Source organism: Mauremys reevesii, linkage group 16, assembly GCF_016161935.1.
Source record: "Mauremys reevesii isolate NIE-2019 linkage group 16, ASM1616193v1, whole genome shotgun sequence".
Classification (NCBI taxonomy): domain Eukaryota; kingdom Metazoa; phylum Chordata; order Testudines; family Geoemydidae; genus Mauremys; species Mauremys reevesii.
In genome coordinates, this window is record NC_052638.1 from 8,509,055 (window position 1) to 8,536,980 (window position 27,926).

General features: G+C 46.3%; 1 protein-coding gene across 4 annotated transcripts; it reads left to right on the top strand.

Moving 5' to 3' along the window:
* KATNB1 (katanin regulatory subunit B1) lies at nt 1-27,562 on the top strand. Of its 4 annotated transcripts, none has more exons than XM_039503020.1 (20): nt 1-117; nt 2,238-2,540; nt 5,478-5,608; nt 9,712-9,829; nt 12,213-12,313; nt 12,934-12,975; nt 15,809-15,892; nt 17,136-17,251; nt 17,825-17,896; nt 18,149-18,299; nt 19,238-19,425; nt 19,552-19,682; nt 20,531-20,581; nt 20,790-20,866; nt 21,433-21,552; nt 23,185-23,334; nt 23,802-23,878; nt 24,374-24,448; nt 25,473-25,589; nt 26,279-27,562. In XM_039503020.1, exons 2-20 carry the CDS (start codon nt 2,501-2,503, stop codon nt 26,409-26,411), a joined length of 1,974 nt encoding a protein of 657 aa, XP_039358954.1. In that variant the 5' UTR covers nt 1-117; nt 2,238-2,500; the 3' UTR covers nt 26,412-27,562. The 4 variants fall into 4 exon arrangements, with proteins under 4 accessions (XP_039358954.1, XP_039358955.1, XP_039358952.1 ...); XM_039503021.1 differs by having other exon boundaries at nt 109-130; XM_039503018.1 differs by lacking the exon at nt 1-117 and adding an exon at nt 142-230.
* The last annotated feature ends 364 nt before the right edge of the window (nt 27,563-27,926 follow it).

The window sequence follows — 27,926 nt, forward strand, 5'->3', positions numbered from 1 at the left end:
AACGGCGGGGATAATGGGCTGCTCTGATTGGCGAGACTGCCGCGGAGCGGGTGGGCCCGGATGCAGGCGGCGCGTGCGATTCGGCGAAGGCCGCGTGGGGGCGGGGCCAGGCCCGAGGTTTGTTGTGAGGGTGAGGGCCCGGTTGTCAGGCAGGGGCCAATCAGGGTGGGGGATGGGAGCAGCTGGGGGGTCGGGGCTGGAAGGCGGAGCGGGTCTAGGAGCCGCTGCAGGTAGGAGGGGGCGGGAGTGGAGTCGGGTCCATCCCCCGCACTCCGGCTGCCGGGGGTGTGAACGGGGAGCCCCAGACCGCGGGGCGGGGGCGGCTGAGGGGGTCCCGTTCCCCTCACGGGCCCCACGTCTCGAGCGGTTCTGAGCCGGGCCCCGGTGCCACGGGCCCAGAGCGGGGGGGGGGAGGGGACCCTCGTTCTCCCCTCCCCCGGCCGGGGGCCTAGAGCGTGGGGGGGACCCTCGTTCTCCCCTCCCCCGGCCGGGGCCCAGTGTGGGGGGAACCCGCCTTCCCCCGACAGCCGGGCGGGGGGGAGGGGTGGCGTTCGTTCGTTCACCCCTCCCCTGGGTGGGTGGGTGGCGGGGGATGTATCCAGGGGCTGGTTCCCGCAGCCAGAAGAACGAGGGGGAGGGAGCTGGACTATGGTACCGCCAGGTGCCCAGGCCCCGCTAGGCGATCCGTGCGGAGCTACTGGGGGAAGCGGTAGATGTGGCTCCTCCCCCAGTGAGGGGTTTGGGGGCTGCTGGCGTGGACGGGCTGTCGCAGGGAGTCACCAGGAGGAGGGCGATTCTTAGCACGCTGCCCTCCCTGGCACCCTTGGCCGAGGGGAGGCTTGTAAACATGCTCTCCTGAGCCCCACCAGAGAGGAGCGGGCAGATGCTAGGGTGAGGATGCTGCTCTGCCGCAAGGATCCTATGTTAGCAATGACCAGGAAAAGCTGCCACCTTCATTCTGTTTCCGCACGGGGCTAGAGTGACAACTCAGGGGTTTGAAACTCACTTGCTTAACAGCAGTGGCTTCCTAGTAAAGGTGGAGTAGAACTTGACTCAGTGTGTTTGGGGAAACTTTTGGGTGACCTATTAAGATAAGTGGTTTCCTAGTAAGCTTCTTCCCTTGTGCTAGTTACATTGATTTGTAAACATCTGCAGGACCTAGCCATTGAACTATTCTAATTATTTTAATAGTAATCATTAGTGTATGAATAACCCTGATTAGGCCTGAGATAATCTTATTGAATTGAGCCTTGTTTTGCTTTTGTTGTTGAAAGCTCAGAGATGGGAAGCGGTCATATAGGCAGCCATTCCATACTCTTTAGCCTACACTAGAACAGGCTTTGATGACCTTCCTCACTAATAATAATTAAATAATTACATATTTATTATTTGTATTGCCATAGCAGTGCCAGGACTCCATTGTGCTAGGTGCTGTGACAAGCAGAACAAATAGATGAATTTAAATTTTTTATTAAGATGATGTTTAAAACAAGTGAATGGTACAGAGTTTAAGCGTAGAAGTTTCTGGTTATCAGGGAACAACATACAGGTTTTCAAAGGGTGCAAAGTTCGGTTTAAGATTGGATGGCCTTAAGGAATGCATAATCTGCAATATCCCTGATTGGGGGTAAAAGGTTAACAGGTCAAAGTACAGACATCGAGGTATGAGGGTATGTTGTTCATATAATGGCTATGTTCAGGTGTGGAGTATAATGAGTGGATACAATGATGAGGATGGATTGACCCTCATGTGGTGAGATTAAACGTTTAGTGACTTTACAGTTCCAGTTCATATGGTCCAGTGGAAAAAGTCTCTCGGTCCCTTTCTCGTAGTCGATGCACGATGTCACTCTGGCTCACAGCTCCTGGTACTGTCGGTGGCTGGCGATGTGTTTGGTGTAGATGTCCCTGGACCGTCGGATGGTGTCTGAGACCACGAGGCGCCGCATGAGCCGTGCTTAGCGTCGACCGATCCCGCAGGTCCACAGCACACGCTCGTTGCAGGGGCCCCAGGCGCGCAGGGGTCCGATGATCAGGGCGTCCATCTGCACCTCATAGCCCTTCGCTCTGAGGGTGTCAGCCAGGGGAGCGTACTTTTCCAGCTTATGAGCTTGGGCTTTGCGAAAGGCCAGGGTCTAGTTCTATGCACTGAACTATGCACCTGCTGTCCTGACTTAGCGGTATCACAAGACAATGCCATAAACATTAAGATTCTTTTTTTTTTTTTCTCCCTCCAGGCAAATATCGCAGTGATCTGGATCAAGACTAAATCAGAACTCAAGATCTGGCCTGTTGATTGGAGGAAACTGACCACTGTTCTGGATACAATTGAATAAGCATTTTGAAAGGAATTTCATTAGCCTGAATGTGTCTGAACAGATCAAACAGCAGAAACTGAGGCCTGGGGGGTTGAGCCCCACACAATTCAGCAAAGTGAACCTTTGTTGGAAGGAAAGGGGGCACTTTTTCAGTGGCCATCAGAAAAGAACTGAATAAGGAAATGGCAGCTTCTGTTGCCACCAAGACATCTTGGAAGCTGCGTGAGTGTCTTTCATAGTGTTCTCTTGTCCTTCATTAGATTTCTCTGTTTGAAAATGGGGGAAGGGGAGGCCTCTTGTTCTAGCTTGTGGTATGAATGAAATTTCCCCACGGAACAGCCACCTCCCTTTCTAATGTGACAAAGAGCACTTTCTTAAAATTCAGTGGTCTGTTTGTGGATGGAGGGGGAGAGAGAGAGAGAGAACTATGGAAAAGCATAGGGCATTCTCTGAACATCCAGCCGGAGTGACGTAAGGACATAGCTAGAGATCGATCTAGGGGGTATGTTCCTTTGGGATTTGCGACGATGATGATAGGGCGTCGTCCTTTCTGTCTTCAATTCCTATTGTCTGAGGGTTTTTTGGTCATTAAATCTCTCTCTTTCTCTAAATTTCAGGGCTGTAACAACCTGCTAATTCTCTAATATAATATAAGAACAGCTAGTGAACAGGTTGGAACTCTTATAAAGCCAAACCTGCCTTGGAGTGTTCCACTTGTTTAATGTCAGTATTCTTTTTGGATTGCTCTGTATTGCTGCCTCTACCATTGCTATAGGTACAGTAGGTTCTTGGATCACTGCAGGAAGGGTGGTGAGATCATTACAAGACCTGTATGTCCTTTTCTCTTGGTTATGTCTCTGGCTTCAGCATAAAAGATTCATGAGAGGTAGTAAACTTCTATTTTTAATTGATCTTTTCTCCAAAGAAAGAGAGTGGCAAAACAGCTCCTAAATGTCAAAAAGAGAAACACAGAAAAATGCTTCTTCTGCAGATGTTGCAATTTTTTGTGAGGTGTCAGAGGATCAATAGAACAAGTAGAAGTAGCTGATTGTCCACAAATGTGCATTCTAGGCTGACTATTTGAGGCCCAGAACTGGATTAGTGAGAATGTTGCCTGTCTGGGTTGCTGTATGTTTAATAGAACTATATTAATAGAGTTAACTGCTATATACAATCAAAGGCTATATAGCACCTTCCCTTACTGTATGCCTGGCATCAGTTGGTGCTTCTGTTCATATTTTCACAAGCAGAAAAATATTTTTCTTACTTCCCATCTGTTTCCCCTCCACCCCCCCAAAAAAGCTGAAGTTCACAGATTCCTGGAAAAGACAGCACTTGGTCAGTTTCAACTCACAATCCCATTTCATTCGGCAACTGTGCCTGTGCTGTTGATCTTTAATATCACTATGTCCTACTTCATTTTAGCTCCATCTTCAGAGTAGTAATCATTCAAGTGCTAGGAAAAAGATGTAGCCAGGATAATTAGGGGCTTAAAGGTTGCTGAGCCGATGTGTAGTAGCTAATGAGAGAGCATTTTGTGAAAGGGTTTGTGGACTTTGGGAAATCAGTACTTCAAAGAGTGAGGGTTCTGCTACCAGTTTTTTAATGTTGGCATAAAATTACAATCTGGCATTTATAGTCAGAGGGTTGAATGCTTCAGCAATAACTCTTTAAACACTGTAATAAATTATTAATAAAAGATAAAGGGAGGTGTTGCGAATATTCACATTTCACAACAACATTCAGCACTTGCACCATCCAATCTTAAATAGTCACTTTTGGTCCCTTAATACCAAAGGAGGATTTATATAACTAATATTGTATGTGACTTTGAATTTAATGTGTTGACACATGCTCTGGTTTAGTATTGTCATGTAGAATATTGGTCTTTCATTAAACTGCAAGTACATCCTCAGCAAATGTCCCTTTCTCATTTAATTAATAACCTAATTACAATTGTAACATGAAAGATGTTTCTCTAGCTAATGTGAAAGTTATGTGGTTTTGCTTTCTGTAAAGTGCTTTGAGAGCCTCAGATCAAAGAGTATGTAATTATTCCTGCCTTCTAAAGTCTTGGAATATTATTGTCACTTATTATAAATGAGCCGCTTCACGCCCAGTTATCAGAACGAAGGCTGGATTGGTTATTAGCTAGCATTTTTACAAATGTTTTGTAACCATTTCATATACAAATCTAGTGGTCTTTAAAAGATAAGAACTTTTTTGCTGTGATATCAAGGAATTGGTAAATGCATTTGACAAAAACTTAACAATTTGGGTGCATTTTAAAGTGCCCCTTAATGTAAAACAAATGCCAATCTGGCTGTTTATAGTGGGACTTCTCCAGAGTCCACTGGGGTATTGGGGCTATCTTCTCCCCCAGCCTTTATGAAAAGCTACTTTTAAAAAAAAAAAAACCCAACTTTTTAATTCTACTTTCTTATTCAACCCTCTAAAGCATATTTGTGTCCATCCCTCCAATAGGGACATCTTTTGTCACTGCCCCCAAACTAACGTATTATTCTGCTTCTCCTACATTACATGCTGAGAATATAGGCAAAGTCTCTGACAAAACTCAAGTAGAAGGGAGCTCCACCCTTTCCAGGTGCTGAGTCTTATTTTCTCTGCAAGGTAGCACACTGTGCTACTGCAAACCTGCCAGTTTGACTCAGATAGGACAGTCTTAACTTTTGCTACTGTCCAGAACAATATAAGGGAGCCTTTCTCTAAATGATCGGCAGCTGCTTCGTACCATGCCAACTTCGGAGACCATTCATCTTTCCAGGAGAGTTCACACAGGTACAGATGATAAATTAGCTTCTGTAAGAGTGTGCTGGATGCAAGCAAATTCTCCTTTTAAAAGCTACTGAGTGACTATTAGTAAGATAAGATAGTCACTGTGAACCACATTGAGACTAGAGTGGGATGATGAAGGCTCATTGGCACATGTCACCAAGTGTAGCAGATAGGGCCAAGAGGGCTGCTGCAAACAAGATAAGTAAGTAGTGTGGCTTCTTATCTGAACTCTAAGTTACTGCAATTTGCCCAGTGAAAACTGGGAAGTCTTTCTGTAGAGTGAGGATTACTAGTCTTTCAGGAGAGGAATTGTGTATAGTAAAAATACTTGTTGTGACTGTTTGTTTGCTTTATCTTGTGCAGAAGAGATCACAGCTCACAGCAGCAATGTGTCCTCGCTGGTTCTGGGCAAAAGTTCAGGTCGGCTGCTGGCAACTGGTGGAGAGGACTGTCGGGTCAATATATGGTCGGTTAACAAGCCCAACTGCATCATAGTAAGATTTGTTTGTTTTTTTTATTTGCTTGTGGGTAGGTTGCGGGAGGAGGCAGTTGGCATAGTGAGAGCGAGAGAGAGTCTGGCAGTGTCATAAATCCCCCAACTAGGTTTTACCAACCCCTCTCGTCTGCTTTGGAGTGCTACAAAGCTATATTGGGACACACGCAGTAAGCTAGCTTTGGTGGGGGGAGGGATAGCTCAGTGGTTTGAGCATTGGCCTGCTAAACCCAGGGTTGTGAGTTCAGTCCTTGAGGGGGCCATTTAGGGAACTGGGGTATAAATCTGTCTGGGGATTAGTCCTTCTCTGAGCAGGGGGTTGGACTAGATGACCTCCTGAGGTCCCTTCCAACCCTGATATTCTATGATTTTATGATGGGCCGCACACAGTTCGAAAATGGCTTTGTCCCTTCAACTCACATGACTCTGAACCAGCTATAGCTCTCTTCCCGTGCCCTGCTAAGGCCTGACTGTGTGACAGAGACCTCCAAAGATGACAAGGGTGTAAAACGGGTTGGCACCCTCTTTCACGCGGCTCACCATGGTAAGCACCCTGGCGGGCTGGGCCAGTTTGTTTACCTGCGGCGTCGGCAGGTTCGGTGCACTGTGGCTCCTACTGGCCATGGTTCATCATCCCAGGCCAATGGGGGCGGCGGTAAACGGTGCGGGCGAGGGATGTGCTGGCCGCGGCTTCCCACCCCCCCCATTGGCCTGGGATGGCAAACTGTGGCCAGTGGGAGTCGCGGTCCGCTGAACCTGCCGATGTGGCAGGTAAACAAAGTGGCCCAGCCTGCCAGGGTGCTTACCCTGACGAGCCGCGTGCCAGAGGTTGCCGACCCCTGGTCTAAAACGAGTGACATTTAAAAAAGAAATGGAAATAATTAATTTCTTCAACATGTAAATTTTTCTATTATCCTATTATCTTGATTTATTAATTCATATTGGGGAGATCAGCAGCTGTGTGGGGAGCAGAGGTAAATCTGGGTCCCTAGTAAGTGATATCCATTCAGTGAGGTGGTAGGAGCAGGAGGAGTTCACAGTTGGCTGAATATATGGGGTGGGCAATAAGATGCCCTCTTTCTGTGTCCCTATAGTTTTTCTCATTTGCCCCCAAATTAAACTTGTAATTCTTAATTCTTTCGAGAAGTCCAGTGCCACCTTAAAGACTAACATTTATTTGGGCATAAGCTTTTGTGGGTAAAAAACCCACTTCTTCAGATTTATGCCTGCATCTGTAATTTTCACTCCATGCATCTGAAGAAGTGGGTTTTTTACCCAGGAAAGCTTATGCCCAAATAAATCTGTTAGGCTTTAAGGTGCCACCAGACTTCTCATTGTTTTTGTGGATACAGACTAACATGGCTACTCCTCTGATACCTAATTCTTTCATCCCTCTCCATTGTAGCCATTTCTTCTTTGTCCTCTACTCATTTTTTCTTCTTTATGCTTGTCCCCTCCTCCTCCAGTCTTCTCTCCAAAATATTACCTATTTTATCGCTCCTCTTCATCCGTCACTCTTCTGTTCTCCTTCCTCTTGATTTTCCACTTCAGCTCCTTTACCCTCCATCTTCTCTCTTTCCCACCAGTCTAGCACTGGCTTGACTCAAAAAGGTTTTAAAAGGTATCTTAGCACTGGTTCCTTCCTTGTCCTCCCATTGGAGACAGGCCTGGGCAGGTCCAAGGAGTTTCCCACTGAATGCTTGAAGATCTTTATGACCGGGGGGGAGCGTTTGGAGAGAGCAGCACTCCTGCCCCTGCACAGTTCTTGGTTTTGTGTCTCGTGTTCAGTGAGCGGACAGACAACACTTCTCTCTGTGGAGCAGCTGAGTAGTGGCTATGGGATTGGGTTGGGGGAAAAGATATCCCTAGCTCATAGCACATCAGTGCTACTGAGTGCAGGATGACCAGAGTCTTGTTTCCAGTGAAGTAGGAACAAAATCCTACTAAGTGACTGATGGGAACTGTCTCTCAAAACAAGGGCAATCCAGCATGTCTGACTACCTTTAACATCAGCCCTAGCATTTGCTCAGACAATACATATTGGGCTTGCTGGTATTTGCAGCATGCACCTATTACAGGGTTGCAAACTATTAAAGGCTTAGTTTTATGATAGGTTTGTTTTACAGATTAATATTCAGGGTGGTGAGGTTTGCACCCTGGAATTGGGGCACATCCTAGGCCAGGCTGCGCTCCCAGTTGCATCATACCTACGGCTGACCAACATTTGACTCTGCATAAAACTGTGTCGGGATATTGTGCTGATTTGGCCATACGCTGGGCAGGGAGAAGCTGTGTGCAGCACGTTCAAATGCGCTATAATAAGAGTAAAGCTACCACAATAATATGAAATGATGTTAAGTACATGCCAATTATAAAGGCGGCTAGCATTCATCTGTGCTGCATCCTGCTTTGATGTTTGATTTGGATGTAGGGGGGTGGACTAGATACTTGGTGTGATAGGAGAGTTGAGTTGAGAAAGATGGAAAAAGAAAGTTTTCACTTCATTTCAGACACACACACACCCCGATCACTTGAACTGGCATCTCTCAGGAAATGTGAAGAGGACTAAGTAGATACAAGAAATCTCTACCCCTTATTGGCAGTGCTGTTTCCTTCCCATAGGCTTTTGCAATGTCTCTGGAGGATCTGCATGGTGATGGCAGATCAGTGTGAAACCAGAGCACTGGTTTCAGTGTAGTCAGCAGGGACATAAGATTCAGCATCTCTTCACCCCTCAATCGAGGACAGAGAGAACTGCAGCGCTAGTTTTGGACTGCTGTGATGTTACCACCCAGGCTTCTAGACATTTGCCTGGGTTTTCCAGGGAAGAGAGAGAAGTCAGGACCTAGTATTTCTAGTGTTTTAAAAAACAAAACAAAACAAAACACGGGTTTTATTTGATGGGGGCAGGGGAATCGCTGTGATTTTACTGCTTTATGGTGTATAAAGATGTCTTCAACGGGATTTTTGTTTGCTTTGAAGTTCACCTTTAGTACTTGATTTGCTAGGACCCCCAGTACCCTCCTGTCTGGGGAGAGGGGAGGCAAGTGATTTACAGCTTTGATTTGACCTGATTTGAGTCCGAGTTCTCTGTTGTACACAAAACATTAACAGTTACAATATTACAGAAAAACAGTCCCAAGCAAAAACTGCAGAAAGATCCAGGTGGGTTTTAACTTGTCACTCCCTGGTGTTACCTTAATAAATGTGAAGGATGCAGAAAGCTGGATTGAATTATTCAAGGGAGCCGTTCTAAGGATAAATAAAGGAGAGTTTGGAATAATAAACATCGCTTAATGGTACTAAAATACCTATAACAGCACATTATTGATTGATTTATTATGCACATATTAATTTGATTATTGGAACAACTCCGTATTTTTGTATTACGTATTTTAGTTAAAATGCCTGTGTCATAAATGGTTACCTATTGCACAATATCTATACAGTCAAGTTTTAGTGAGCACTTTCAGATCTTTGAGGATGAAAGGCACTGTATAATTGTTGCATGGTGCATCAAGCTAATGCTGCAGTACTATTGTAGCCCTGTTGGTGTGGCAGCCGACGCTGGCTAGTAACGTGTACTTCTTTGCTTGTGAGAAGGCTTTCAAATAGTCCTGCTTATGCTATAAGGACAGCTGTGGTTTTGTAACCAGTTCATGACACTCATCTGACTCATTTACAACAAACCTGGTCTAGTTGTGTCTATACAGCATATTTTTCACTGCATATGCATGTGCTGACCTAATTTGTACATCCACACCTACCGCTTGACTACCCGTGTTTGTATCGGCGCGTTCTGAGAACAATCTGGGCAACTATCTCATAATGCCTCAGCAAGAGAGAGAGTGCTTGGAGGATATGCACGCAGCGTGACACCGGCAGTACTCGGCAGGGGCTGGGGGAGACAATGCATCTTAGAATGGGATACCACACTGAGAGCCGACGGGGGAGGACCAGCCAAATTGGCTGTGCAGTTAGGAGGTCCTGTCTGTTGCAAAATAGTGTGCCAGACCAGTTGCAGGATAATACCATGTGCCAGCATAGGACTTTTCAGAGTTGCACCTCCAATCTGCCGACTGCTACTGTTGACTTTCCTTGCAGAGTTTGACAGGCCATACAACACCAGTGGAGAGTGTGAGGATCAATACAAATGAAGAGCTCATTGTTGCAGGATCCCAATCAGGGTCCATTCGAGTTTGGGACCTGGAAGCTGCCAAAAGTAGGTTTCCATTCTCCTTTGCATCTTCCATTTAAGTCAGCAGTGGTGCTTCATGTGTGAGCACAGCAGAGTGGTATAAACTTGTGGGAAATCCCTGTGCCACATATCCCCACTGACCTGGAGAGGTCCTGACTAGGAAGGTCAAAAACCTGGATGGGCCCTTATCAACAGATAGTGTTTTCTTCAGCTCAAAACCAATGGTGGTGTTAGAATGCTTTGGAGTGATGTTCTACTGAAGCTGCATAATGCACGTATGAATTTGACCAGTTATAAGTGTACACACAGTGTTTGTGTGAATGTACATAGTCTCAGATTGAAGAGGCTGGAGGTTTGGGCCTGTGCATTTCTGTCAAGTTCATGTACAAGTCATCGTTGTCGAACACGTGCCAGGAATCTGCAATAGATGAAACATGGTGCATTATTAGAGCACTGATGGTGGAAGTCATGCTCTTGAGTCTAGTTAATTGAGGGCCCGTTTTCTAAATAAAAAGTTAAGATTATAGCCAATGAAGTGTCACTTGAACTTCTCAGCCAAGAAATGTATTTTTCCTGTTTCCCCTCTATGTATCTTCTTGTGGCTTGCATTAACGTTTGCGAACTGCGTTGCAGTGTCAAGCAGGCTCCCTGGAACAGTCCATGTAGTGTAGTTTCTTTGTTTAGCTGAAGTAGCCTCAAAAGCATTTCTGTGAAGTGATGTACATGTCAGAATCCAGAGGAACTGCACCTGCATTCATCCACCCCGGTGCACCATGGAGTCCACTCTAGGCTCCCAGCTCCTCAGCTGTCGCTTCTCTTGGGCAAAGACCCATGTGTTTCTCCCCTCCTGACTGGGGGTTTTCCGGGTTGTACAGTTCCCTGCCTATTCTGTGATATGCCCAGCAAACTAGACTGCCCAAGCAGGCCAATGTTACCGCTTTGCTATTTTGCCGAAGGCTATGAGCAGCTCTCATTGCTAGCAATTATAAGTTACCAGCCCTTTCTAGACCAGCACATTTATTCTTAAGATGAAAGCATTAGAGAAAACATATTAAAAACAACAAAAGAACCTACATGCTAATAGGTGCCAAACATCACCCCCAGCTCCAGCAAGGGCTCTGGGAGGAGTCAGTCCTTCAAACCCCACCAAGGAGTGGTTCTGTGTGGACAAACTTAAATAGCCTTAGCTCGAAACTAGCTCACCTGTGAGTAGATCAGTCTTCCCTTTATACAGCTTGGGCCTTTGATCTTGAGACTCCTGGAACAGATAATCAGCAGACAATGGTCCCCTCCTCAGGGCACCACTTCAAAAGGCTGGGTGTTTGCATAAACAGAGATGGGGAATTTGTATTCGACACCACAGGCAAACTGTCTGTCCCAAAAGTCCGTTCTTGTCTGGCACATTGTTTAGTATAATCCAAGGGTGGCCAAACTGCAGCTCGTGAACCACATGTGGCTCTTCTGCAGTTGAAGTGTGTCTCGTTGAGTCTCCCACGCCCCCCATTCTCCCAAGCTCGGGGCTTCTGCCTTGCCATGAGGTGGTGGGGCTACGGGCTTCTGCTAGAGACGGCTGGTGCCTGCTGAGAGCAGGGGTGGGGGGGCCAGAATTTAAAGGTTCCCCCCCCCCAACAGCTTGAGTCACACCCCCCTCTTACCCTCAGCGTCCCCTTCCTGCAGCTTCCAGATGTAAGCTCCTTGGGGCGAGGCAGCGGCAAACAGCTGGGAGCTGCCAGGAGGTGCCGCTGCTTTAGTTCCACAGGAAGAGGCAGTGGCTCTCCCTGCTGCTGCCTCTCCCCACAGCCACAGCTCCCAGCTTGACAGCTCCAGCAGCTGCTGTGCAGCGAGGGGGCCCGGCAGCACCATGTGACTGAGCGCGATCATCAAACCCTGGCAAAAATGGGGGAGAGGCACATGACTCCACGTGCCCCCCTCCAAACATCACTTGCCGGGGCTCAGGGCTTCAGCTGCCATGGGGCTGAAGCCCTGAGCCCTGGCAGGTGCACCCTGGCTCTCGAACTTCTGAAGATTGTCATATGTGACTTGGAGGGCCAGTAAGTGTGGCCACCCCAGTATAGTTCTCTGAAGTTCATAACCATTCCATGTCCCCCGTAGATAGAGATTACGTGCAGTCCCAGCCCACAATAATACACAAACCATTTATTTAATACGATGCCCCCAAACATGCTTAAACTTGATTCAGTAAGGTCTCCAAAAGATATCGCAGGAAATTGCCGTATCTGTCACGGTACATAGATGAATAAGCCGTGTACAGAATGGCCAGTATACAATAGCAGTGTGTGTTTAATGTTAGGAAGCAGCATGGCTGGACTTGTGGATTGTCTGTGGGAAAATTTAGTGCTGACTAATGGGTTTTTCCTCCCTCTCTATGCTACTTATCTCTTTCCAGTTCTTCGTACGTTAATGGGCCACAAAGCAAATATCTGCAGCCTTGATTTCCATCCGTTTGGAAGCTTTGTAGCTTCGGGGTCCCTGGACACTAACATCAAGGTAAGGCCGGTCTTTTCTGGAAGTACTCTCTGTAGCCGCTGTGCATTGTCCGAGTGCCGGGATTGTTTTGGCAGCAAAAAAAGATTGTCATGTTGGAGGTTTGTAAAGTATCAGTTGCATGTGTATAAGGAGGTGTGAAATTTCCGCTTGTATTCTTATAGCTGAAATTTATCCTAATAATGAGAGTCTGGTTCATCTCTTATGGTTTATGGTTTATTTCTCAAGCCTCTTGGTATTAGATGCCAAATTAAATCTGATGTAAGCAAGTGTGATTACATTGAATCAGTGGAGCTACACCTGCTTATAGCAGGTCTGCATTTGGCCGTAAGTATTTAGCTTTCATGGTATGAAATGTCTTGCCAGCAGTCTGTCTCACCAAACACTTAAAGTTGCATCTTGACTTATGCCATTCCTACCTGGGCAGGCGGAGGGAAGGGTAAAGAAATATACCTTGCATGGGCTTGTGTTTTAGCAGCCCCTTTAGCTGCTGGGTACCTGTCCCGTCACCATTCTACAGTGTTTATGGGCTCTGTAGTAGGGAGACCTGTCATTCTGTTACGACTTTCAGGGTCCTTCATAGCTGTGGTTCTAAGCACATTTTTTGTTTCTCTTTCCTGTAGCTCTGGGATGTAAGAAGAAAAGGCTGTGTCTTCAGGTACAAGGTAAGGGCTGCTTCACTATCATTTGGGGGAGGGGGAGAGGAGATTCTTCTGATTTATGCAGGAATCGAGACAGGATCACCTAGAATTAATTTAGTAACCCCTTGGTATTGGAAATTGGACTGATGTGACTTGTGAAGTCCATGCAATGATGATAAATGGCCTGACCACGTGTACAGAGCCTGATTGAATAGAGAAGCTGCAAGAAATGGTTAGCATAAAAGTAAATGTACTATGTGCTGTCGATGTCTGTGGTGCTTCCAGAGCATCCCATGAGTGTGTGCGCAGTGGAGTGATGCATTCTTATTCATAGTAAACTGATGCATTGCCCTTCTGCTGGAGACTGTTGAATTCTTCGTGTTCTGCAGGGTATGACCGGGGTCCCAGGGAGCCACACTGGAGTTACTCAATTAGGGTGAACTGCAAAGAATGGGGCAAACAAATCCCCAAAGCTGGTGGATATTCCAATACTTAGATTTATCAAACCAGCACGGAACAGCTTCTATAATACCTCACTGGTTACCCAGAATCCAAAAACAGTTCCCTTAAAGCCTCCCAGCCTTAGGCCTCTACCCAGACGCCCAAGTCAAATATGCTAAGTATTACTGAAAATCTTATTTATCATATAAGAAAGTTCTACCAATCCCAAAGGATTGGACACATTATCTGTCAAGTTATTGAATATTCCAGATCTTACCCAAATATGCGCATACAGCCAATTCTTATTAACTAAACTAAAATGTATTAAAAAAGAGAAGAGAGAGTATTAGTTAAAAGATCAGTATACATACAGACATGAGTACAGTTCTGCAATCAGATTCATAGTAGAGATGGTGAGCTTTGTAGTTGCAAAGAGTTCTTTCAGAATTGGTTCATGGGTTGTAATCCAATGTTCATATTCAGGGTGAATCCAGGTTAGGACTGGAGATATCAGCCTTTTGGCTTAAGCTTCCTCTGCATGAAGCATCAAGCAGGTCTGAGATAAAAAGGATCAGGACCCCAAACATTGTTATACGGTTCCAGGTCTTCCTTGACAGTTTGGAGTTCTTAGGCAAACAGTAGGCAATTGTGGATACTTTGAAATAGATCTATTTCCTAAGCATCACCGATAATTAGCTATACGGATTAACATAAGGCAGTTGCCTGTTTTTCCACCATTTGCAGATGATTTGCTATACAGATGCTCCCCAGGTTACGCAAACCCGACTTACGCAAATCCGCAAGCGCTTTTTTTTGTAAATGGGTATATGTTCCCGATTTACGCAAAATTTGACTTACGCAAGGTGTTCCGGAACGGAACGCTTGCATAAGTTGGTGGGCGTCTGTACATTTGAAAGAGAGATGAATACAGTGATATTACTATGTGTCAGGGCTGATTCCCCACTCTGGCACTTCGAGTGCAGAAGGTGGGGCCCACAAGGATTCTAAAAATTAATACTGGCCACTCCAGGCTTGTATTAAACTCCCAAGGTTACAGCTTTTTTCTGACCTTGACTTGGTAAACGCTGCCACCACACAAATGCAAAAAAACTCTTTGAACCCAGGAAGGCGCACTTGGGAATTCCTCCCTGTGGGGTACCCTCAAGCCCTTTCACTCCCCCTCCAGGGAAGAGCTGAGAAAGAAAACAAAGAAAATCAGCTGTTGCCACCAGCTGATGAAACAACATGCACAAACCTCTTAGGACACAAAAAAACAATCCTTTCTTAAAAAAGGTAAATTTTATTAAAAACAAAAAGAAAGAAAATACATCTAGAACTTAGGCTGTTGCTAGATTTAAAAAGAGCAAATATAATTAAGCACCAAGAATGGTTTTCTTGAGGTCCAGCTTAATGGTTACCAGCAAAACAAAAGCATTTGGGGGTTAGCACAGAGGAGTCCACAGGCCTTACAGAAATAAAAGAAATAACCTCATAGTGACTTTCTAGACATTTCCTGATCTACTTACATAGCTGCGGTTTCATACAGAGTCGTTCTAGGTATGATCTGGTGATTTTTCATACCTGGTTCACAGCTTCTTACAGCACAGCTTTAGCCCCATCTCTGTTCTCTCTGGAGAACGACAGACAGACAAAGGAAAGGTTTTGTGTTTTTTCCCCCAATTTTAAAAAGTTCTAGCCCTCCCATTAACTCTTTTGGTCAGGTGCCCACTCCCTTCCTTTTACCTATGCATGCAGTCAGACTTTTTAACTCTTTACAGGTAAAGCAAGTAGAGAACAGTCACCAAGAGGGATTTTATAGCTAACTAGCTGGCTGGGTGTTCATAAACGGAAGCTACCTCCTCCCCCCCACTTCATTTATCACACTATGTTTATAGTTCGTTTAAATGTTAACATGTCCTTTTGATCTCTGAATCAATAGCTATAGTGACAGACAGGAACTGTCTGTTTATCTGGCTAACATCTGACAAGATACAAGTACGAACATACAATTAGTATCACCTCCAGGTTTGCATTTCAAAGTTCTAGCCTATCTAACATGGAATGGCCCTAATTACCATTCACATACTTTTCTGACATGTCTCTAAAGGTTGAATCTGGGTCATTTATCCGTCAGGATGCTTAGCCCTTTCTGGCCATGTGTCACACTTTGTATAAGATTTGTTGCAATTATATAACAGTGGTAGCAACAATGAGTTGCACGATCGTATTCTAATTAGATAAAGTCACACAGGGACCTTCCATGTTAGCTGTGGAGTTTTTCAAACGTTAATAACCGTTACTTGATTTCATTTTGTTACAAGCACAGTATAAAATGGAAGAGGAAACTAGGATTTCCTCCTAAGGGCTCAATGAAGGTGCAAAGCCATTGCAAGCTGTATGTGGTTGTTTTTTTTAGGGTCACACGCAAGCAGTTAGGTGTCTCCGATTTAGTCCTGATGGGAAGTGGTTAGCGTCCGCTTCAGATGATCACACTGTAAAGGTATGGTATTCATTATCAAGAGCATGGCAAGAGCCATTACTCCTTGTGGCATGTGGAAGGGCAGGGGTACTGTTAATAGAATCATAGAATATTTGGGTTGGAAAGAGACCTCAGGAGGTCATCTAGTTCAACCCCCTGCTCAAAGCAGGACCAGCACCAACTAAATCATCTCAGCCAGGGCTTTGTCAAGCCTGACCTTAAAAACCTCTAAGGAAGGAGATTCCACCACCTCCCTAGGTAACCCATTCCAGTGCTTCACCACCCTCCTAGTGAAATAGTGTTTCCTAATATCCAACCTAAACCTCCCCCACTGCAAATGGAGACCATTTTTCCTTGTTCTGTCATCTGCCACCACTGACAACAGCCGAGCTCCATCCTTTTTGGAACGCCCCCTTTCAGATAGTTGAAGGCTGCTATCAAATCCCTTCTCACTCTTCTCTTCTGCAGACTGCTGTTCTTTAATTTGCATTGCCAGTTCTCTTCCCCCACCCACACCAGCTCACTTTGCAGTGATGCGAGCCCCTTAGCTTCATAGGGTAAGTCTTTATGCAGGGACAATTGTCCAACAGTTCAAAACAGCCAGAAACAGCCAGAAAAGAGATGTGGCTACGTGAAATATAATTCCTTACTGTCCACCAGGCAAAGCGGTGTCCTGCATCGAAAGGTTGAGGGTACATTGACTGCCAGGTGAGTTGAACCTGAGGCTGAAAATGAAAGCTCAGCCAGTTGGATGGTTAAGCACGTGCACTCTCCAAAGAGCTGTCAGGGACACAACTCCAACTTGCCGAATGCAGAGAGAGAGAATTCAGCAAAGTATCTGTTCTCACAGCAACTCTTCCATTTCTTCTGCTGTGGTATGGAGGGCTCTGGGCAAGAAGCTGGCTTCATTTTCAACCTCTGTTCAAATGAGCTGGTCAGTCATTGCACCCAGGATTTATAAGCAAAGACCAGATGATGTGAAAAGTTTATCCCTGCAGGTAGAATAACATAACACATCATACCTTAAAAAATCGTATTTTAGCTACTGGAACCTCCTCTAGCACCACTGTACTTTCTTGCCAGTCTCCAACAGTGATAGAGGTTCTTTGACAAATCTCCAAATAAAAACAAAACTGGAAATAACCCTCATGGCCCTGGTCACTACCTGCCAGAGGCAGGCTTGTGGGTTAGCAGATTTCCAGTGGAGAACAATCCAGGGTAGACAAATCCTCTCTAGAGCCTGACTGTTCTTTCCTTCTTCCAGCTGTGGGATCTGGCGGCTGGGAAGATAATGTTCGAGTTTACAGGACATACAGGCCCAGTAAACGTTGTTGAGTTCCATCCCAATGAATACCTTTTGGCCTCCGGCAGCGCTGACAGGTACATGCAGGGAAAGAAAAAGCAGGAAGTTTATGCATCAGCTCCTGTATTGGTCTCCATCCTCCTGGGATCATTGCTGTTAATGTAGGGGGTGTGACATTTCCACCACTGGAGGAGCTGGACAGTTGCACTGCAGATTGCAGCTGTGGTATGATGACGTGCAGATCCTACCATGTTCTCCCACAATCTAGTAGCAACTTCTGTCATACTAGGAATCAACAAGCCAGACTTCTGAGTCGCACGCTAATGCAGCCACAGCAGGCAGCCTTTCCCCACTGAGTCATCCATGGCTTTGGGTCAGTGCTAGATACCTATGGAGCCAATAAGCATATCCCTTTGCATCGGTGGCTGGATCCAAATTCTGCTCTAGCAGAATACTGTAAGGTTCATCATAGAGCAAATTCTGCTCTAGCAGAATACTGTAAGGTTCATCATTAGCACATAGCAATAAATTGCGGTAGAAAATACTGTCTCATACTATTACAATGATCTGAGTCAGTCTGCTTGCTAGAATACAGCAGACTTCCAAGGAGATGTACAGTTATTCTTTCCTTTCATTCTTTGTGCTTACAGGACAGTCAGATTCTGGGATTTGGAGAAGTTTCAAGTGGTGAGCTGCATTGAAGAAGAGGCCACTCCTGTCAGGTGCGTTATACTCGCACCATAGTGCGTTAGGTAGCGAGCTAGCATGAGGGTTCGGTCTAGTTAAAGGGCCGAGTTCTCACTAACTGGACACTTTGCTAAGGAAAGCTCATGCTGCTGAGGTTGAAGCTACAGGGCAGTTAAGACACTTGTCCACGGTGTTCTGGTGAAGTCAGGTGTTCAGCCCCGGTGTCCTTCAAAGACTAGATGAGTTAGTAAAGTCTTTGATGAATCTTGGTCTCTTTCCTTTTCCAGGTGTGTTCTTTTCAACCCAGATGGCTGCTGCTTGTATAGCGGCTACCAGGATTCGCTGCGTGTGTATGGCTGGGAGCCTGAGCGCTGCTTTGATGTGGTCTTGGTGACCTGGGGAAAAGTGGCTGACTTATCTATCTGCAACAACCAGCTGGTGAGTTCCCCTTCGTGAAATGGAGAGAAGAGTCTCAGAAATACTAAATAAAAATTCCCTGGGTTGCTTTCTGGGCCTCTGACTTCTACAGATTGGCCATGTTCGACTGCCACAGCTCACAGCTGGCCATGGTCAGTCTTAACGCTTGCACAGTGCTCCTCAGCAGATCCCAGAATGACGGATAAATGTGGGGCAGTATTAATTTCTCCTCGGATTGTTGCTTGTGTAGTTCCACATGCTGCTCCCTCTTACCCCACTCCAAGTCTCTCTGGCTTCCTGAGGAACAAATGGGTGGTGGTTGGGGCTCCAGTCCCTTTTGCACCCTGGAGCTCGGATATGTGATACCATGAGCATGTGGCCCAATGGAGGGTGCTAGCTAGCAAGGTTTGAGCTCCAGTGCCAAGAGCATGACTGGATGCAGACAACCATCATGAAGGAACACGTCGGAGTAGTGGCCTTTCTATCCCATCTAACAGGTAGAGTGAGAATAAGAAGGTGAGGTAACATGACCAGCTCTAAGTCTCACAGTGATGTACTGGCAGAGCCATGAATTGGACCTAGGTTTCCTGAGTTCCACTCCCATTCACTAGCCCCGCTGCCAAGCTGCTTCTCTCTTTCATTAGTGCAGCCATTTGGCATATACACAGTGTCCTTTTTCCATTTGCTTTATCCAGTATCTGATCTGTTAATTGATGCCCTGTGACACATTCTCAGTAACTTCCCCTGGAAGATTCTTCCATACCTTGCTTACACTCCCAGTTGCTGAAGGCCCTTCTGGTCACTATTTTGGGATAACACCACAGAGAAGCCATTCAAAACAAGTTATGTAACTGATTTAAAGGAGAAGAAACCCTAAGTCCAGTCCATGGGACCTCGGCTTAGAGGGGCTAACACTATGCTGGACTCCTAAGAAGTTGCCTTACTCTTGTTCTCGGCAGATAGGGGTTTCCGTCTCTCAGAGTACAGTCTCTTCGTTCGTTGTGGACCTCAGCAGAGTCACAAAGTCTGGCTCTGGTCTTCATGGACCGATCAAAGATGATAGGCCTCTGGCTCAGCCCACCCCCACAGGCTCCTCCCTTCGACGCATCTATGACAGGCCATCAACTACCTGTAGCAAGCCCCAAAGGTAAGGAAGAATCTGATGGGGCTTCACAGTTCTAAATGCTTTGTTGGAAGGAGCAGAGAACTTAGTGCTCTTTCTCTCAAACATACCCTGCCAGTCTGCTTCTGACTGGGTCTCTCTTATTGGCAGAGTGAAGCACAATTCGGAGAGCGAGAGGCGCAGTCCCAGCAGTGAAGATGACCGGGATGAGAAGGAATCAAAGGCTGAGATCCAGAATCCAGAGGATTACAAGGAGATCTTCCAGCCCAAGAATTCCATCAGTTAGTACAAGATTCTGTTCTGTTTTTCGGGTGGTAGCAAGGTCAGGGTTTGGGGGCTTGAGAATTAATCAGCTCTAGGGGGAAGGAGTGATCTTTGGCTAATTGGCACAGCCTGTGACTATTTGGAGTTCAGAAAACCTCTATTTAAAATTCTTTAACACGGGACTCTGAACCACGGCAACTTACTAGAAGGCTGTATCTAACTAGCATATGGGGAAGCAAATTGCAGCCTCTCGTTTGCAATACAGAGGTATGGCCCAGAAGCCGACCGCTCCATCTTGAGCGGGATGCCTTTCTGGTCAGATCAAGACAGAGCACTGGAATGTAAGATATCTCTTTTCACTTAGAATTATGGCATTAGGCACAGTACCACACAAACCCCATAGTTTCCAAGGCCTCCCATTTAAGGTGGGTAGGTTAAGTGTCTACTCCAAAGCCCGGCTTTGACCATTTAGAAGGCCAGTAACAGGTTAAAATTATATATGATGACTAAGATATAGTAAAAGTAGTTATATTAACTTCCTTACTGGTGTAATTAATAATCCCTTATCTTTTTATACGTCTTTCTGCTTCACTAATCTAATTGATTTGCCAGCATGTTGCCTGACTCTGCACTTCACTCCTTCTGAATTACGGGAACATATTGGTCTGTTTTGCTCCTCACAGCCACAGTGGCTGCAAACCTTCAGTTGAAACCCACCAATAACAACATTTAAGCTCTAGCGGAGATAAGCCAGTCTGCAGTGTCAGTAACTGTCCTATCTGCTTAGTTGTTGTGAGTTACACCAGTCCCAAGGCTGCTCTTTGCTAATCTGTGGCCTTGGCTTTCTTTTTTCCCCTTTTTGTAGCTCGAACTCCACCACGAAAGAGTGAGCCCTTCCCAGCCCCTCCCGAGGATGGTGAGTTGGGACTGTCCATCTGAATGCTGGGTGAGGGTGGGATTGGAATCGGGGGGCAGGTGGCTGTTTCAACAGGATGCTCCTTGACCAGAGAGACACATGACCTGTACTCAGACACTTGAATCATGTTGAGCCTCTGCTGAAAGCTTCTCCTGAAAGGGACAGAGTGTGACTTTTTTCCCTCTTCCCCTTCCTTCCCTTACTCCAGAGCCTGTCATCGTAAAGGAAGCAGCAAAGCCCAACCAAGTTGTGGACATTCAGACCCCACTGCCAAACCAAGAAAACGTATGTACTGTGTGAGCCATTAGTATCTTTCAACACCCCCATTCCCAGTGAATTCCAAGCACTGGAGATTCTGGCGTGTTGCTAATCACACCAGTTCCTCCAGTGCACGTCAGTGGAGACCAGTAAGGGGGAAAACTCTCATCTGGGCAGGGCCAGGTGTAGAGCTGGAGGCCAGATCAGATCCCTTTACAAGCAGATTTTGACTCTGCTACTTTAATTCTGTTTCCACAGTTCTAGTCGTGTCTGACGCCTCAAAACCCCAGTGTGCACTGAAGAGAAACAGCTGTCAAATTTCACGGGCTTCTTAGACCGTGGCTTCTTTGTATCTGAAGATTAATTGAGCCCCACGGGATGGGGTCTCTTCACTCACATTCTGGCAGCCCTAATGCCTTTCAGTGGAGTATCTCCATGCTCTTCACAATCGTTAATTAAGCCTCACAACACGCCTCAGAGTTTCTCTGTCTCTCTCTGCCATGCCAGCAAACTTTAGATTGTTCCAGAAGAAAGTGGGTGAGGGAAGAGGCAGAACATTGCTGCTGTAACTTCTGTTTCACTTTCTCCTGCAGCCTGACCTGGTTCAGAGGCCACCAATAGCCTCCTCGACGCCTGTGACCAGAGCAGAGCCATCAGTGATTCCTGCAGCCAGGAATGCGCCCATTGGGCTGAAGGCCTCTGACTTTCTGCCAGTAAGTAACTAGCTTGTTCTGAAGCAGGAGAGTTAAGCAGGTGGTTTGGGAGCAAGGGATAGCAGTGCTGTTGGCCTGGATTGGTTGTGCTCGGTTAGGAGGTAGTATTGGTGCCATCTCTGACGACACATACTACAGGGTTTGCTTATGTTCAGCCTTGGCTTAGACCACTAAAAAAGAACACAGAGGGGACAAACCCTGTGAGACTGAGTTGGGATGTGGGGCACCTCTTCAGTTGGGCTCTTCATACTGAAAAATAATCACTGCTCCAGGGAAGATTCCATGAGCCTGTGTTTCAGATCATTGAAGGAGGCCTCAGAGGGACACCACAGGTCTCGCCCTCCCTCTGCTCACACATTATCACTCAAGGGACCCTCCCACCCCTCACTACTGACAAGCGATTGGTTGGTTGTGATTGCCCAGGACCCCATGGTGCTAGCTCCTGTACAAATAAAGAACAAAAAGTCCCTGCCCCAAGGAGCTTACAGTCCAAATAGAAGACAAGTGACAATGGATGGATCCTGAGACACAGGAGTGCAAGGAAACAGTGAGATAATACGGGTCAGCATGGTAGGCAGTGAGCCAGCACGAAAGGTGCCTAACATCTGTCAACCTTTTTTATAGGCATTACCGCAAGTGTCTCTAAATTATCTAAATCAGTTTTTCTCTAAATTATTTCACTTTCACCTTTGGCTCCCAAATCTGGGATTGCTCCTAGAATTTCCCAAGGGAAAAGTCCTTCCCTCCCCACTTCAGAGCAAGCCAAGGCACTCTTCTGATACCAAACCAGGAACATGATCAGATGAAAGGGTGCTTCCAGCTTGGCTTGGACAGAAATCTAGTTAAGCCTCTAATGAAATCCACAGAGTGGTTCGGTGTGCGTTGGGGTTTTTTGGTTTTTTAATTCAGGTTGGTTGAATATTTTGTGATTGAAATTTTTTTTTATTGGAAATGGGGTTTGTTTGAAAACAAACTGACAGCAAAAATTTGTGGGGATTTTTTTTTTCCTTTCCAGCATTTTGTAACTGTTTTCTAAGGCTTGTGAGCTGGGAAACCCACCCACTGTTAATTTGTAAAAAGGCGTGAAAGATAGTTACCACGCTCTCTTCCTTTTTTTCCAATGTGGGGAGAGGGTGGGGCAAACACATTGAAAATTAAAACAAACATTTTTCTGTTTGAAAGAAACAAACTGAAATATTTGAATATGAAACAGAATAAAAAAAATTATTTTAAAATGTTCACTTTGGACTTTCCTGTGGGGAAATCAATGTTTTCCAGCTGAAAATTTTCAATCAAGACTTTTTTCTTGTGAAAAATTCCACCAGAAAGACTCCCATTTCTCTCCCAGGTCTAGTTTTTACTAGCTGTGTTCAGTTTGTGCGTAAAACTCGCTGAGGAAAAAAAATCCAGACTTGAAGAATATGAATTCTTTACCATGTCCTTATGCTGCCAGAAAGGTCAGACTCGGTTACACTGAGATTCATTCTCGTATAGCCCATATTCCTACTGCCAAGGGAAGCAGGATTAGACCTAAGAAGGCTCCTCTGTACCCACTTCCCACAGTCTCAGACCAGAGCATCTTGTTATGCTATCACTAGTCAGTTGGTGTTTTCTCTCTCTCCGTACCTACAGGCTGTGAAAAACCAAAGCCAATGTGAGATAGTGGATGAGGAAGCCATGTCCCAGATCCGTAAGGGCCATGAGACTATGTGTGTGGTGCTCACCAGCCGCCACAAGAACCTGGACACAGTGCGAGCGATATGGACCACTGGTGACATCAAGGCAAGGAAGTGGGACTTACTGGAGTTTAGGGACAGGTCAGACTTTACTCTGTTGGGTGGAGGTAGGAGAGCAATTGGACAGGCCATCTCAGTTTGTGCAGAAATGGCTCTGAACCCCCAATTACAGGAAGATATGGTATCCAAGCATCGGTTCCTACCGTTGCACCTTGGTGTGCTGTTTCATTCTTTTTATATGATTCAAAAGAAATGCGGAATGAACTGTAGTGTGGCTGAGACTGGAACTAGAGTAGCTGTGAGCTTTTCTGTTTCCTGCATAGGGACTCTTGTGTGAATCAGTGGGTGTGTTGCTGAAAGGGTTAGGATGGCTAGTGGCAGGATGCACTTCTCTACTCTATTACCATGTCCCTGTGGCTGGTATTTAGAAAGTGATTCTCATAACGATTACATGGGGTCTGTTAGTGTAATTCTCACAGTAACTTTTCTCTACCTCCTCTCCCCTTGTCTCAGACATCTGTGGATTCTGCTGTGGCCATCAATGATCTCTCTGTTATAGTGGACCTACTGAACATTGTCAACCAGAAAGCGTGAGTACTTTGCAGCTATTGCATCTGTGTAAGGATGTGTCCAGTAGGTACCTTCTATGTAATATGGTTGCTTTATCTGATATTGACAAGACATATCCTAACATCCACTCATCTCCTATGTTGGGCATATGGCACGTCTGTACCCCACCAGTGTAAGAGCAAATGCATTTTAGCCACCTCTTTGAGCCTGCAACGCTAGTGATCAGGTCTTTGGCACTGATTCTTGCAGTGCCTTCATTGTTCACAGTTAAGGTTTCCTCAGGAAAATGAATGTCTTGTAGAAAAACTTCAGCCAGTTCTTCAGGAATCCAGCCAGAAATGACCAGAGCTGCTATTATGCCACTTTCTATCACAAGGTGGAGTGAGTGAACTCAGTCAGCAAAGCGCAGGCTGAAGTGGCTGAGTTTTTCGGTCTGAATGCATTGTTTGTGTTGAATCAGACAGTCCCCTGAGGCTTGTCTCCAGTTCTCGTGGAGTGTGTTCTTTTCTTTCCAGGTCTCTCTGGAAACTGGATCTGTGTACTATAATCCTGCCTCAGATAGAGAAGCTCCTTCAAAGCAAATATGAAAGGTGAGGTGTCCAGGAAGCTACCTCCTTGGAGGACAAGCAGGTGGATAGTAGCATTCTTAGATGAGTTTCACTGGGTATTACATAGCTGATCAGTAAAGAAAATACCAGAAAACCATGTAGGATACAGTTCTGCATAGATACAGCATATGGAAGAGGGTTGCAGTGGCTAAAGGTCAGGAGGAGCACAGGGAAACCAAGAAATTTGGGGGATAGGGTTTGCTTGGGGTGGGAGTTGTTACCCACTACAAAAAGGACATTGAGAGCAGCAGATTGTTCTAGATATTTTGAATTGAAGGTAGCTATGCAGAGACAGGGATGAGGTTGAGGAAGAATAGTTGGGCTTCAAAAACTGAAGGGACCAAAGATTTGTATTTTTGTTTGGAATACTCCACCTGGAATTTATAACCATGGTTGGGAGAGGAGATGGTCGAAGGAATGAATTGGAGTTGAGCATGTAGGACACTGGTTGAAATGTTTAGTCACAGAACAGGAGCACTTGGATAAGTAGGAAGGGAACCAAGACAGCAAGGTGCTCCAGATACTATGGACCTGGACCAGGGAACCGGTCATGAGGTAGCCTCTGAGTCATCTTGAAGATCCTGTGTACTTCGTAGATGCACAGTAAAGAAATGCAAGATGTCCCTCAAGGAATGACTTCTGGCTTTTACTAGTCAGCCATGAGTATTAGTGGGTTTCATGGAGATGGAGTCCTGAGGCAGAACGTTTCTGTGCTTGAACAGAAGGTTGCCGAGCAGGGGTCAAATGTCAGAGTCTCTGAGGGTGTGAGCATAGTTTGCCTCCTCATTTGTCTGCTATTAGGCCCAGCTGTTGCTTTCCTGTCTCCTTCCTTCTTATTAGCCTTTCTTCCCCGGGGGGTCTTTCATACAGGCTGGGGAGGTTTGTTTGAGGACACCAACCTCAGGTCGCTAAGTTGGTGAGTGAGCTGTAAGACACGTTCAGCCAGGTGGTGTAAATATGGGAGTGAAAGTCAAGTAACATCTGACCCTCTGTGTCTTTGTGTCAGTTACGTACAGACTGGCTGCACCTCCTTAAAGCTGATTCTCCAGAGATTCCTGCCACTGATCACTGACATCCTTGCTGCACCGCCGTCTGTTGGGGTGGACATCACAAGAGAAGAGAGGTAAGGCACCTTAGCCGCTGCCACATCTCCTCCTGCCATACGAGCCCTTTCCTGATGTCATGGCATCCTGCTGATTTTTTTCTTGGGCTGGTTAGGGGCTGGATGGACTCTCTCCCAGCCCCATCAGTCTTGCTTATGGAGTTAGAGGGATTGCTGCAGAGCTATGCAGGGTATTCCTCCCCCTTCGCCTGCAGCACTGGATGTGTAGCACCTGGTGTGAGGGGAAGGACCAGGCCTGAGAAGCAAATTCAGGCACTTGGACTACTACTTTCTTCTCCCAACATGTGCCGTGTCCTGCTACTCCGGGAGCATCTGTAGAATACCAAACAGCCACTGTCCTTTAAGGCTGTATTCCTTACGTGACAGCACACAACTGGCTTCCACCTGAAATTGGGTTTGTAGCATTCCTCATTTAAAGTGCAGTTTTTCTTTGAAAAGTGGCTCTGTAGAAATGGCACCTCCTTACATCGCAGACCGGCTCCCTTGGCAGGAGGAAACCAGCAGAAAAAAAGCTCTTGGCTCATAGCATCGATAGAATTCCGACATCTACCCGCACAGACCCATTGATATTTCTCTCTCTTCTAGCCTCAGAGCGGCAGGCGTTCCTCCTCCTCCCCATCACATATCCACAGGAACCCCAATGAGTGCTTGCCATGGGTTCATGCCCTGTCCATCTTCTTCCTTTACAGGCTCCATAAGTGCAAACTGTGTTACAAGCAGCTGAAGAATATCAGCAATATCATCAAGAACAAGTCTGGACTGAGCGGCCGCCATGGCAGTGCCTTCCGTGAGCTTCACCTCCTCATGGCTGTCTTTGAGTAACAGCTGCCTCCTCCTCCACACATGCAAACACACAGGTTCACTTAGTTCCATCTGTCTCACTCCGTGTCCATCCCTGTTCCCCAGATCACAGCAGGGAACTGAGGTCCCCACTGGCTAGCCGGCTGCCTGCCCCACCTCTGGTGCCTTAGGAGCTGAATTGAAAACCTGATTGGAGGTGTCTGTCCTACATGTGGGAGGGGCCTGGCTGGACGAGGACGCTGCAGCAGAGCTCACACCTTTCTACGGTTCTTATGTGGAGCAAACTGAAGTTCAGCTCTCCATAGAACTTTTACCCAGCTCTTTCTCTGCTAGACTGTCTCCCCGGGGTGGGGCTCAGAATCTGCCTTCTCCCACTCCCATACTCATCATCAGCACACTTGTTACGTGACCACTCCAGCCACGGAGAGACTGTGGATCAGACCAGCTGGAACACTTGAGTCTGGACCTGAAGGCCTGCTCTGTTTTTCCCTTCACAGTGAGATGAGCGATGGAATCCCTTTTCCAGGAGTTTCCATCTGCTTGGGTATTGCCAGTGCAGCACTGCAGAAGAGCTGGCTCTGGGCAGAGTGCCCTTTTCCTAGGGCATGGACATGGCTAGTGCTTTTTTACTGGCATTTGGGACCGGCCCCTTCCTTGGTGAATTGTTACAGAGGGTTTGAGCCAGGACATCTCTCGGCACTAGTCCTGCTGGTGTCGCCCCTGACGTCTCAAGACCCCGTTTCCAGGGGAGGCTGTCTTGCAGCCTGCCTGATAAGGGGGGTTCTTAAGATCCCTGTTGGTGGCTCTGGGCTGTGTAGCTTTAGTTATGTTAAAATCGAACTAGGAGTAGGTGGGGATGGGGCCGACATGATCTGTTTGTAAATGGGACTTAGCCAGGACTTGCCCTGTGTTTTTGCCTTTGGGGAGGGTTTTGAGCTGGGAGGGTGCGGGCGGGTGAGAGGCAAATGGACACAGACCAACCTCTTGCTGCACCCATTGGACTCTTAGAGATTTTTCAATAAATGACTGTCAGAACCGTTGTCCATTCTTGCTTCTTTCCTGAAGGGAAGGAGGCTCCTGTGCTGAGGGCTCCCTCCCCACCATTCATACACTGGAGCCTGCTGTTCAGGAAATTAACTTATAATGAATTTTATTAAAAGATTTGTAACTTATTTGGAAAATCGTGTTAAACGTTTGAGTCTCTAAACACCCAAAGCCCTGCCCTGCCCTCCGTCCTGCTGGGAACGTTGTGGTGAAAGCAGGACTCGGCTGACTAATGTTTACAATGGGAACCACACTGCATCTTGTCTCCCCTTTCTGGTGCTGCTGAACCGTGTCAGTTTGCATGTCACGGCCCAGGCACAGCCCCTGAAGTTGGAGAGGGCATCAGCAAGCGCCTAGTTCACATTTTACGGGACATCTTCACTGTCTTAGTCTATCCTAGAAGCTTTAAAAGAAAACTCCATTCACAGCTTGTCCTTGAATGGACCAGTTCCCATGTCTGATGTGGATCTCCGCCTTTTCCTGTGGCACAAT